At 34.8% G+C, this 13,232-nt stretch overlaps 1 protein-coding gene across 8 annotated transcripts in view; it reads left to right on the top strand.

Moving 5' to 3' along the window:
• The window catches only part of Gpcpd1 (glycerophosphocholine phosphodiesterase 1), a 58,027-nt gene that overhangs the window by 30,982 nt on the left and 13,813 nt on the right, over window positions 1–13,232 (top strand). For 6 of the 8 annotated variants that reach the window (XM_047538473.1, XM_047538470.1, XM_047538472.1 and 3 more), the window contains 8 exons: window positions 1,432–1,594; window positions 1,940–2,072; window positions 3,517–3,571; window positions 6,712–6,804; window positions 8,292–8,312; window positions 9,093–9,170; window positions 9,858–9,897; window positions 11,008–11,069. In XM_047538473.1, the coding sequence (XP_047394429.1) occupies window positions 1,432–1,594; window positions 1,940–2,072; window positions 3,517–3,571; window positions 6,712–6,804; window positions 8,292–8,312; window positions 9,093–9,170; window positions 9,858–9,897; window positions 11,008–11,069 (645 nt within the window). The remainder of the gene's footprint in view (window positions 1–1,431; window positions 1,595–1,939; window positions 2,073–3,516; window positions 3,572–6,711; window positions 6,805–8,291; window positions 8,313–9,092; window positions 9,171–9,857; window positions 9,898–11,007; window positions 11,070–13,232) is intronic. The other 2 variants (XM_047538474.1, XM_047538471.1) reach the window with 1 other exon arrangement.

Here is a 13,232-nt window from a genome sequence, read left to right as displayed (position 1 = left end):
TTCAGAATGGGGAACATGCCTGATTAGCAGTAGTACCTAGCCACAGTTTCTTGGAACAAAAGAATTTGGGGATTTAAACCTGCTGAGTAAAAAAACTAATTACACATAATTAAAATTCCTATAATAGTCTTTGAATTGTTCGATTTGATGATATCTTTAAAATCTTTTTTTTTAACTTTTTAGGTTTTTTTACTTTTATTTATTTTTCATTATCTTTTTTTGACAGTTATAAGTATTTAAAAAAATTTTTTTTCATACATGTATGTAGGATAATGTCTGTCTCATTCTACCTAGACATCCTTTGTGAAGGATTTTTTGGCTATTTTGCATTATATGGAATTTAAAGTATTTCCTCTAGGGCTATATTTAAAAAAAAAAACTATTGGATCTAACTTAAACAATAAATATGTAGGACTTTATTTTTAAAATACAGTATGAAGTTTTGATTGAACGTTTCCTTTTTGCCTAAGCACATTATATGTGTGGTTTTTTGTTTGTTTTGTTTTGTGGTGGGGGGGGGTTCTGTTTTGGTACTGGGATTTAACCCAGGAGCACTTTACCACTGAGCTATATCCCCAGTGCATTTTGTTTTTTATTTTGAGACAGGGCCTCTCTAAGTTACTTAGGGCCTCACTAAATTGCTGTAGTTGACCTTGAATTTACTAACCTTCTATCTTGGCCTCCAGAGCCACTGAGATTATAGGCATGCACCATCACGCCTGACTGGCACTTACTTTTTAATAATCTCTTGAACATTGTAGTAGGTACTGTGGCACGTGACTGTAATCTTAGTATTCAGAAGGTTGAGGTAGGAAGATTGCAAGTTCAAGGCCAACCTCAGCAACTTAGTGAGGCTCTAAGCATCTTAGCAAGATCCTGTCTCAAAATAAATAAAAGGACTGGTGATGTGGTTCAGTGCCCTGGGTTCAGTCCCTCCCCCCACCCCAAAACAAAACAAAGCTCTTAAATACCTAACTTAGTTTCCATTTGATTGGCATTTTTGGAAAGAACTGTTTTTTTTCACAGATGAGGCTGATAAAATACCAATTATAATCTCAAAATGGACACTTCCTGTAGGCCATACATGTGGACATGTTTGTAGAGAATATAATTTACATTAAAATTCACTACAAGTATATCTTGTTATTTCAGTGTAAAAGTTCTTAGAGATTTTCAGACAGTGCTTTAAATTCACCTAATACATGTTACATCAGAAGTGCAAATCAGCAGACTTATGATTAATAAAATCTTACTTGTATTTTATAAGAAAATATATCATTTAGAATAAGCTATCTAAATTACCTGAATATAAATTTGATTATTTCTTTCTCATCAGTCCTCTGTAGACTCTCAGTTGATTTTAAGGGAGTTCTGTGATCATGAATTAAAAACATTTAAGAATTCAGAACATTCTAAACCTCATTTTTTCAGGAAGATCTAAGTGAACATGTAGTTCAGGGTGATGCCCTTCCTGGACATGTCGGCACAGCCTGTCTCTTATCATCCACCATTGCAGAGAGTGGGAAGAGTGCTGGCATTCTTACTCTTCCCATCATGAGCAGAAATTCCAGGAAAACAATAGGCAAAGTGAGAGGTAAGTTTAGAGGAACAGGCAAGTCCTGACAAGTAAAGCTAATTGGTTAACTTAGAATTTTCATTAGTTTTAAACTGAGTATTTGAAAATGGCAATGATTAATAATTTACTTTATTATTAATTAATATAATAAGAATTTAGATTATTAACTAATAATAAGAAATTAAGCATGTTTATAATATTTTCTAGAAGCTTTACTTTGAATCAATTTTACTTGATTATTTTCTATTTGATAGAGATTAATTAAACTGGTTTAAGTGCTTAAGTGCTTTTTAAATGTCATTGAGCTCATAATGAACTTTTTAACCATTTTTATATTTGTCCCTCCTTTTTTTCCTATGGAAGTTGACTTTATCATTATTAAGCCATTACCAGGATACAACTGTGACATGAAATCTTCATTTTCCAAGTATTGGAAGCCAAGAATACCATTGGATGTTGGACATAGAGGTGCAGGGAATTCAACAACAACTGCCCAGTAGGTTGAATCTTTGGGTAGGATTAGCATTCAGTAGTTCATGTTCAATAAGGTTAGATTGGTTTAACCCACAAAAGGGTCAGATGATGCTTTTATTATTGTCCTGGGAATTAAATGTAATTTGGCAATCAGGATTGTTATTTCAAAAAATTAGAGAACAACTCTAGTCTCCTAAGATTCTGGTTAGTCTATTTAATATTATACTGAATTGATGATGAGAAAGGCATTAGAAATACAAAACCAGGAGATAAAGCTTGTTGCAGAAAGCTTTTGGCCTCTTTACCATCGGTGTTGTCTTCCTGGATTTGGGCACATTGCCCTTTCTTAACTTTATCTATAAAATGGAAGGGTTTGTATATTCCCTAGTGTTCTACTCCAAGCATCCATGATTCCAAGAAAGTTTAAGTAAACTCAGAGCAATTTATTTATTCAGCAGACACATCATCAGAAAGATGCATCATCTCTTCTCAACAGACATATTTTATCCTGGTACAGTCGGTGGTTCCTTCCAGTTTTAAATTTTATTTAATTATCTGCTATAGTTTATTGCCATTGACTTTTCTCTGTAAATTTTAATCCCATCCCTTTTATTTTAAACTGATGCTGCTGGGTTCCATGGCATATGCCTATAATTCCAGCTACTCAGGGGGCTGAGGCAGGAAGATCACAAGTTCAAAGCCAGTCTCAGCAACTTAGTAAGATCCTAAGCAACTTAATGAGACCCTGTCTCAAAAAATAAAAAGGGCTGGGTCTGTGACTGAGTAGTTAAGCACCTCTGGGTTCAATCCCTGGTACCATAAATACATAACATACATACATTCATACATAAATACATAAAGTGATGATGGGATGGCTTTAGCACCTGTGATCATGATTATGATCTTTTAAGTCTATAAAATAAATCAACTTGTTTAAGAAAGAAGCACACTTAGGCTCCATCTTAGTAAGTTGTTTTCCTTTCTGTTCTTGTTCGTTTTAATAAAGTTTACATAATGTCTGTCCTGTTAGCATGTCAGTGTTTCCCCCACAATCTGCCAGTATTTTTCATATAGAGGCTTTATTGCAAGGAACAAGTTTCTATGTCTCTTATTTCTTCATGACATTGAAAAGGATATTTTTTTCCTTAATTGGTCACTTGTTTCCAAGGGGGGAAAAAACAGTCCATAGTACAGGAGAGGTATATGTTGTGGTGTAGCATATGTCTATATTCAGCTTGTCAGTACTTATATAGTTGTTTGAGCTTGCATTTAAGGAATAAGTGTACACATTAGCCAAGAGTGGTTGCAATCATCTTTTTTTTTCCCCCCAAGTCATATTTTGGGGATGGCAAAGTTAGGTTCAAAATAGAGAATAAATACTATTTCCATTGTTAAAAATACAGTTGACTTTATTGCATTTGTTTCTTTTTTGTAGTTTGTGATAACATGTTTCTTCTCTATTTCAGGCTGGCTAAAGTTCAAGAAAATACTATAGCTTCTTTAAGAAATGCTGCTAGTCATGTAAGTAACCTTTCTTTCTTTAAAGTATTTTGGGCTATTGAGTTGGAAAAATGTGACTCAGGGTGATCTCCTACAGTCTGCATTGGTATGTTAAGGAGGAAAATTTATCCTTCTTTCTGACATGTTTCTAAGTAAAGACTATCTCTTGGCATTTATATTTAGAGTTGTTGGGGAAAGAAAAAATTTTCCACTAAGCATCAATATTTACTATCTGCATCATGTACTTATTTAGGTATTCTTTTTTTTTTTTTTTTTTTTTTTTTTAAGATCAAAACCAGGTTGTTTTTTTTATACAGTGAACAATGTATGTACAACTGGGGTTATGTATATAACAATACAAGAGGCAGTTTCTTTCAGGTGGCCTCTAATAAATTAAGATTATAAATAGAGGGATTGAACCTGAGCCTGCTGGCTCAAGACCTTTTTTCTGAGTTCTCAGTGGTCCTTTTGTTCCCTCCCCTATACTCCTCTCTGGACCCTGGGACTCAAAGCAGCCAACCAGCAATATGGCAGGAGTTGGTCAGGGCAGCCATGACTTCAGTCCTAAGAATGTGGTGCACAGGCTGTGTGCACCTCAGTAGACTCTGTAGAGCTCTTCATGGTCCCTGCTATTCACCTTTTCTGTGGGGGGCGGAGGCAGGTAGGGGACCAGAGATTGAATTTAGGGGCACTTAACCACTGAGTCACACCCCCAGCCCTTTTTTATATTTTTTTAGAGACGGTGTCTTTGAGTTGCTTTAGGACCTTACTAAGTTGCTGAGGCTGACTTTGAACTTGTGATTCTTGTTCCTCAGGCTCTGGAACTACTGGGATTACAGGTGTACACCACTGCATTTGTCCCCTGGTATTTACTTTTTTTGTGGTGGGGGGAATGGTGGTTGAACTTGGGGGCCCTCGGCCACTGAGCTACACCCCTAGTTGTATTTTGTATTTTATTTAGAGACAAGGTCTCACTGAGTAGCTTAGCACCTCTCTTTTGCTGAGGCTGGGTTTGGACTCATGATCCTCCTGCCTAAGCCTCCAGAGCCGCTGGGATTACAAGCATGCCTACTGCTCCTGGCTGGTATTTACTTTTGATATAATATTTATAAGAAGGATTTAGTGATTTTATGTAACACTTTTTTTTAAAAAGTATTTAAGTTCCCACTCTGCGTACCAGATTATGTTACATTACTTAACTCCTTTCCTTTATCCAGTCTGATTTTTTGCAACTACAATTTGCTATTTTTAAATTGAGAACCTGGGATTTCCTCCTTCACCCCTTCCTCTGTGCCTGACCAGGAAGTCTCAGGTTCTCAGGTTAAACTAGGGGTAAATGGAGCAAGATCTTATTTTTGTATTCCACTTATTTCCGTGTCCTCCACCTGACTTAAACTTAGCCTTCTTAAAATTTGTTCAGCAAGTAATTGGGTGTTTATCACTTATGTGAACCAACATCTATTCTGACATGTTTTCATATCTTAACCTCTCTGAAATTGGAATAGGTTTTACAGTTTATCCTTGAGTTACGATTTAACTGCGCTCCCCAAGTAGTATATAAAATGATACATTTTATAATTCATGACATCTTTGTGTTGAATGGATAATACTAGATGCTGTGCTGGTGGCGCATGACTGTAATCCCAACAGTTCAATCCCCAAAACCAAAATAAAAAAATAAAACCCTATTTATGAGCATTCTGGGATATTGTTCATAATTTGGAACTGGTTTTAAACCATTGTAGCCAGCTAGTCTAAGTATTATTTAACTAACTGTAAATACATGGTTGACTGCTGTTAAAAGAATTTTCAGGGTTTCCATGTGTTTTGGGAAGAGGATTTCATTTAGCCTTCTTTTGTATTCTGACAAAATCCTTATAACTCACATGGATCACATGTGGTAATGTCTTATTTTAATATTTATTTGCTTGTTGACTTGTTTTAATGTTAAAAATGTAACTTTGAAGATGTTTTGGACTATTATTAAATTTCACACATGAATTTTGGGATTAGTTTTTATCTCTTAGTAAAATTTTTTCCAGAAGGATAATGATTATGTAAAATTACACATTTGAACTAGAAAGTTGTACCATGTGTGCCCAGAAGGTGGGTACCATTCCATGACTTAGAGCAAATTTAGGAATGGTAATGCATCTATCCATTATCAAATAGCACTTCTGTTTAGTCACAAGTCAGTAACATTACAGAATTCTCAAACCTTGCTTCCTTTGATCCCAGATGTTGTTCTTTTGGTGAATGTACACATTTATTCGTCAGTTTGTGTTTTCAGTCTTTATTTTAATTAATTCAGAGGATAGATAGAATGATTTTTTTTTTTTTTTTTTTTTTTTTTTTTTTTTTTTTTTTTTTTTTTTTTTTGGAGAGATAGGACTCTCACCATATTGCCCAGGTGAGCTTCAGACTCACTTTCCTTTCGTCAGTCCCCAGAGTAGCTGGGATCACAGGTGCTCACTATGTCCAGAAAGTTTGACATTTAAAAATATATTCTTAATGCTAATTCATGTCTTCCTCCTAATTTGTTTAGGTCTCCATTCAGGCATTTGGCACTGCATCATTTTTGTTGCCTGATTGTTTTGTCTATCTGTTCAGAAATAGGTATAACTTCTTTAATCCACTGTTGACATTCTCTAAGAAAGGCTTTAAAACATACTGTTTAAGTGTACTAGGGTGCAGAGTAAAGGGGCTCTGTGACTTACTCTTTTCTTCATCTCATCTTTGAGGTTCAACTGTTGCTAAGGTGTGCAGGGGCAGCAAGACGGGGAAACCCTGAATTCTAGGCTCCTATTTGATTCCATGTCTGCTAATAGCAGAAGCAGAGGTGATACCTATGAATGCTGTCACTGTTACTGAGATGCCCCTGGGTGTTGATCAATGGATTCATGCCCACTCCTGTTTTTGGCCAGGAAAAAGTTATGCTTTTACAAAATAGAGAAGGGGGGGGGGGGAGAAAAAGAAGAAGAAAGAAACAAAAGATAATAAACTGCTTTTTAGAAGAAGCTCAACAAATAGTGTGGATGTTTTATGTTTTTGTATATAGATCTATTCATTTTATAGTGAACATTAAGTTTCTTATGTTCTTGTACTTTTAAATGTATTATTCACCAGATAATGTTTTCTAATTCTTGTTTTCCTTCTGTCAGGGTGCAGCCTTTGTAGAATTTGATGTTCACCTTTCAAAAGACTTTGTGCCTGTGGTATATCATGATCTCACCTGTTGTTTGACTATGAAGAAGGTATGTTGAAATTCCTTATTTTAAACTCATTGTTAGCTAAAAGGTATAAAACCAGGATATTTGTTGTATTTTTAGTGATTTATTAACTACAGTTATTCAATTCATTGTCTTGGTGAATTATTGCCAGTCCGTTCCTGTCTCTAGCTCTAGCAAATTTAAGAGAGTGAGGAGATGCATACTGATTTCCTCAAGTAGGATCTCCATATTGCTCTATTTATATTTTTATTCCAGGGGGTATCTGTACCAGTGTTTGTTTTCTAACCTCCATGTATTTCTGCTTTATGCTATTTCTCAAATTCATAGGCTAGTTTGGTATAGTTAAAGCAAGAGGAGTCATAGCAAAAAATTGAAGTGTTTAGAGATCAGTGATAGAGGGTTTCAGTGAAGGAGGAATAAACTTAAGAGCTAGTAAGATATGAAAGAATTTTTAGCTGAGAAGGGAAATGTTAAGAACTAAACTTCAAGGTGAATCTTTTGGTGACTGACGTAATAGAAATTTAAGAAGACATAGGCTAGAGGCAAGGGAAGCAGTAATATGTGTGCCATAGGTACAGTAGGTAAAGGGAGAATGCAGAAGAGACCTTATGATGATGAGGAGAGTTCAGAATGAGATTTTGAAATCCATGTAATTTAAAAAAATTTGTCATTGTAACATATTGTTATTTCAGTATATACAAATTAACAGGTGATTTCTCAGGAACTTCGGAAGGTTCATTTGGCATCTTCTTTAAAATTTTGTTTGTTCTCAGCTGGGTGTGATGGTGGACACTCATGATCCCAGGGACTTGGGAGGGTGAGGCAGGAGGATTGCAAGTTCAAAGTCAGCCTCAGTAAATTACTGAGGCTCTAAGCAACTTAGATACTGTCTCAAAATAAAGAAGAGTTGAGAATGTGACTCGGTGGTTAACCTCTTAGGTTCAATCCCTGTCTACCCTCTGTGCCAAATTATATTGGTTCTCATTTTCATTTGAGTTCATTTAAAGTTAAGGCCAGTTTATGTAGAACACTGTATCAGATATGTTGTATAAAAGAGTATGACAAGGCACCTGGGTCCACCTGCTAGTGGATTTAAGCAGAGTTCTAGGGGATTGCGTAGTTAAAAAAGACACTTCTGTTTTTGTTAAGTGGGTATCAGGAGAAGAGAGGGAAGAAAGGAGATACATGTATTCAGATGAGGAAAGAAGTAGAATAACCAGAAAGAAATGGAGCAAGTAGTTTTTGCTGAGAACACCATCTCTAATAATGTCAGTTTAGTCAATAGTTATTAATGATCTCCTATTTTTACCAGTCTTGCTCTGATGTTGAAGCTGAATGAGTTAATTAGGAAAGTAGTGAAGTATGTATGTTTTAGGTTAATTTTTAATTTTTAAGCTAGCATTTTTCTTAAAATTTGTAGTTCAGATTATGCATTGAAAAACAAATCTTCCTTTCCCCTTTTCCTTGATCTTATTCCCTTATTCTTAATAGTTTCTTATGTATCCTTCCAGAAAAACTTTATGCATACACAGGTTCGTACCAGCATACATGAATGAATTTATATGTACTTAATGACTTCTAGCGTGATTGTTGAATTGATGATTCATTGGTGGTACCTGAACTCATTTCCTAAAGATAATGGTACCTCTAACAGTGTGACATTTGATATGGCATTAAGACCTAGTAGAGTATCTTCGCTCTGTGGGGAATCATGATAGATAATGAGTTCTTATTAAATAGTATTGCTTATAGCTAATTTGGCAGTTTTGTTATGGCAATATCTTTGAGTGGCTGCTATTTTTAACCAAACTTAAATTTTAAAATTTAGAAACTTACGAACAGAAATTAATCCCTTCTGGTATTTGCATGTTGATTTCCTAGGCATGTAGCATGCATTATGTGTCAAATATGAAGCATATAGCATGATAGGAAGCAGGGGAAATGATGACTGACAGACAGCTCCTTCTGTCCTCAGCGTGTCTTCAGTGTCCTGACTTTCCCCTGGCAGGCCTTTTTGTCCTGGCATTCCTGGACTGCTTGAAAAATAAAAGCCAGGGACTGGGGGTAGGCTCATTTGTAGAGCATTTGCTTAGCATGTGCAAGACCTTGGGTTTGATCCCTAGTACCACCTTAAAAAAAAAAAAAAAAAAAAAAAGAGTAGAAAGCTGGGAGGTTTGTTAAGTTAAAATGGTTTTTCTGCATGGGGCTAATAGTTTCATCATTCAGTAAATTGAAATTATAGGCCTATCCAGTGTAAACATTCAGTAATAATGAAACAGGCCCATTTCTCTCTCTCTTTTTGTTTGTTTTAGAAATATGATGCTGATCCAGTTGAATTATTTGAAATTCCAGTAAAGGAACTAACATTTGACCAACTCCAGTTGTTAAAGGTAGTAACAGAAGCATAAATGTAAATTCCCATTTCACTTTAGTTCTGCTTACTGATAAATGGTTATGTTCCCCTTGCCACATGGTTGACTAGTTAATATATAAAGAGTGTGCTTTAGTTTTCTGCTCTGATTTGGAAGATGCTGATTCATCTATCTACTCTGTTTCTGTGGATGTCATTGATTTTTGTATTTATGAAAGAACTAGGCTGTATGTAAGTCTTTGTATGCTATAAGCGTTACCTGCCTTTCACATTCATAATCTTAGAATGCCTTTATTCTGCAGGAGCCCTTCTCTTTATAACTGTTTCTGTTTTACAGTTGGCTTTTTATTTGATAGTTGGTTTTGTACAAATGTTGATTTCTAGGATCTTTGTATTTTTGGTTGTACGACGTAGTTTTATGTGGTTCCTTTTCCCATTCTCATTAAACATGTATAGTTAAGTATGAACAGTTTCCTAACTTACCACTTTTTATATTCATCTTCCCTACTTGGGCATTTGATCATGACCTTGGTGTATGTGAACACATATAAAATAAGTAGAGTAGTTAGTGTTTATTCTAATAAACTGGTAATTCTACATTTTATATTCTTTTCTAAATTCCTGAGTTGTTAGTTTTATTAACCATCTCTTCATAACCTAGGATTTTTTTTTTCCTCATTGCATTTTGTGTGTTTGTATTTTCTAGCTCGCTCACGTGACTGCATTAAAATCTAAAGATCGACAAGGTATGCACCAATATGGAAACCAATTCACAGTCATTTTAACAAATAGAATACTGGGCCACCTGAATGTAATTTTACAGATGTGATGGCCATACATGTATTAATTTTCAACTGAATATATGTTGTGTATAATAACCATTTTATTACTTTTCTTAGCTAAACCATCAGAATTCTTCACAATATTTGTACCTATACATGTTTTCAAACATTTAATCGTTACAGTTAGAGAAAATATATGAAGTACAGAATTTGGCTGCAGAGCCAGGAGTTTGAACCAGTTCTGCCATTGATCATTTATGACTTTGGGCAGGTTACTTTACTTAAGCACTCTGTGCCTCCATTACCTCAAAACTTATCCTTGCCTGCCATGTTCCTTTGTAATTGCACTTTGCTTTCTACTCACATAGGGTTAAATAGGTGACCATTCATTTGAGGCTTATTGTATCCTTTTTTGTGTTTATGTCCTTGCTCTAGAATGTAAGCCTATCAAGGGTAGGAAAATATTTTCATATTTCTAGAGATCTACTTTCACAGTGTTCTACATATGGTAGGTACTTTAGTAGTTTGTCTGCAGTTGTGTCATTGACACAATTTGAATGCCCTTTTTGAAGAAACTGTGAGATGCTTATGACTTAAAGATTATCTCCAAAGCATTAGTGTGACTGCATAGTCTTAAGATATTTAATGACAGTAAATTTTGCTCTTAATTTATTCAACTGGGAAATTTTGCATTATTTTAGTTTTTGTAATAAACATAAGTTGGGATTTGTTTTAAAGAAAAGTTTAATATTTTAATTTTTTTCTCGGCAAAAATGTCATCTGTGTCTCTATGATTCATTTGGATTCAGTAATAACAAACAGTAGTATCTATAGATTATCTTAATCTCTAATTTCTGAGCTGATTTTGATATTTCAAATAGAAGTCTTAGCAAAATGACTGAACTCAATTCCATTAAGAAATAATAATGCAGGAGACTTCAGAAGTGCTACACATGAAAGGATCTTGTGATCATTTCAACACATGTTCATTCTCTTTTTTTTTTTTTTAGAGTGTAAAAGATCTTAGTGATACAATGTCATTTTATTTACTAAATTTTTGTTATTTAATTTCAGAATCTGTGGTTGAGGAAGAAAATTCCTTTTCTGAAAATCAGCCGTTTCCTTCTCTTAAGATGGTAAGTTCCTTGAGGAAAACTAGAACAAGGCTATATCATTAATCTTCTTATTGCCTGAACAATTTATTTTGTTCTTTTAATTGGGTACTAAAATGATGGTGTCAACAATGTCATTAATGAAAATTTATTATCATTGATGCTTCTAGAAGGTGCATTTTTGTGTGGTATGCTTGTGCTACTTTTTTAAATTTTTAAAATTTTTAAAATTTTTATTTGTAGATGAACCACAGTTCCTTTATTTTATTTATTTTTATGTGGTGCTGAGGATCGAACCCACTGCCTCTCACATGCTAGGCAAGTGCTCGACCACTTAGCCTCAATCCCAGCTCCTACTTTTTGATTTTAAGAGTAACTTATCTGCTCAAATGAATAAAAATTTCCTCAGTGGGTTCATTTGGTAAGAATAGCATTTGTTCATATTTATGTATATAAACAGGAAGGATTAGGTAAAGAAAAATGGGTCCAAAGAAGGTGAGATGGTTCCAAAAACTAGTTTTGGGAAAGAATTTAGATTCTGTACTAGAGAAAATGAGTGCCCTGATGACTTAAAATAAGACAGATTTCAAAAATTCACTGAGAAAGAAATGAGCATGAAAGTTTTAAAAACTAGGCAATTTATACAGGAATCCTTGTAGCAGCAACAGGAAAGCCCTCATGGGTGCAAGAGATGGTGAGTCTCCCTTGGTTCCTACAATTCCTCTTGTGAACATACATCTTCTCTTCTGTGCTGTTTTTGTTTTGTCTTTGTTTTGGGGTCTTTTGTTTTTGTGTTTGTTTTTTGGTACCAGGGATTGAACCCAGGGTCACTTAACCACTGAGCCACATCTCCAGCCCTTTTTTATATTTTTTAGGTAGACACAGAGTCTCGTTGAGTTGCTTAGGGCCTTGCTAAATTGCTGAGCCTGGCTTTGAACTCTGGATCCTCTTGCCTCATCCTCCCAAACTGATGGAATTATAGATGTGTGCCACTGAGCCTGACTTTTCTTTGTTTCTGTTTTTTCTGACAGTGTCAGATATAGTAGATTTCATAGGCAAAAATAGGTGATTTCCATTTATTGTGATGTGAAAATGTATGTTTTGGGCATGGGGCTTATTAGTGGAATATCTTTTTTTTCAGATCTCCAAAAATCATGATGATTTATTGTCATTTTCTCTTTTTTCCCCCCACATTTTTTATTCGTGCATTATAATTGTACATACTAAAGGGGTTTGTTGTTACATATTTGTGTATGCATACAATGTAAAAATATAATTTAGCCAGTATTACTTCCCAGCATTTCCCCATTGCCTCACCACCTCCCATACCTTTCGGACCTTTTCCTCTACCCATCTCCCTTTGATTTTTAGGAGATGCATGGCCACATTTGTTTTCCTTTTTCCTCTCTAGTTTCCACATATGAGCGAAAAACATGTGACCCTTAATGATCTGAGTTTGATTTATTCTGCTTAACATTATGGTCTCTACTTCCACCCCATTTCCTGCAAATGCCATAATTTCAGAATTTTTATGATTTTCTTTATGGCTGAATAAAACTCCATTGTATTATTAGTGAATTTTTATCTAGAATGTCATTTGGTTGCTAAAATGTGAAGATAAGTGATTTAGGAAAGAAGTGACAGTAAGGAATTTGTAATGAGGTATTTTGCTAAAACTTTTAGGTATGCATTACCTGAGAAAGGAGTTCATAAAACAATCTAAATAGTTAGAGTATAAAGTGGTTAAAAAAGTATTGATTATTTACTCTGCAAAAAGGGTTTCACAGAAGAGCCCTCAAGTCATTTGGTTCTCAGAAATCTCATGATTCCTAACCTTCTGAATTATTGAACAGAAAAACAAATTTAAAAATTTTTTTTATTCTTTTTAGTTATACACGACAGTAGAATGTATTTTGACATTTTGTGCATACATGGAGTATAACTTCCCATTCTTGTGGCTGTACATGATGTGGAGTTACATGGTCATGTATTCATATACGAACTTAAGAAAGTTATGTCCGATTCATTCTTCTCTTTCCCATTTCCATCTCTCCTCTTCTCCCCCCACTCCCTGTATCTATTCTGGTGAACAGCACCACTCCACCACCACTTATTGTGAGTCAGCATCTGCATATCAGAGGAACATTTGGCCTTTGGGTTTTTGGGATTGGCTTATTTCACTTAACC

This window comes from Sciurus carolinensis, chromosome 2, assembly GCF_902686445.1.
Source record: "Sciurus carolinensis chromosome 2, mSciCar1.2, whole genome shotgun sequence".
Taxonomy (NCBI): Eukaryota; Metazoa; Chordata; class Mammalia; order Rodentia; family Sciuridae; genus Sciurus; species Sciurus carolinensis.
This window is presented reverse-complemented; position numbering and strand designations above follow the sequence as displayed.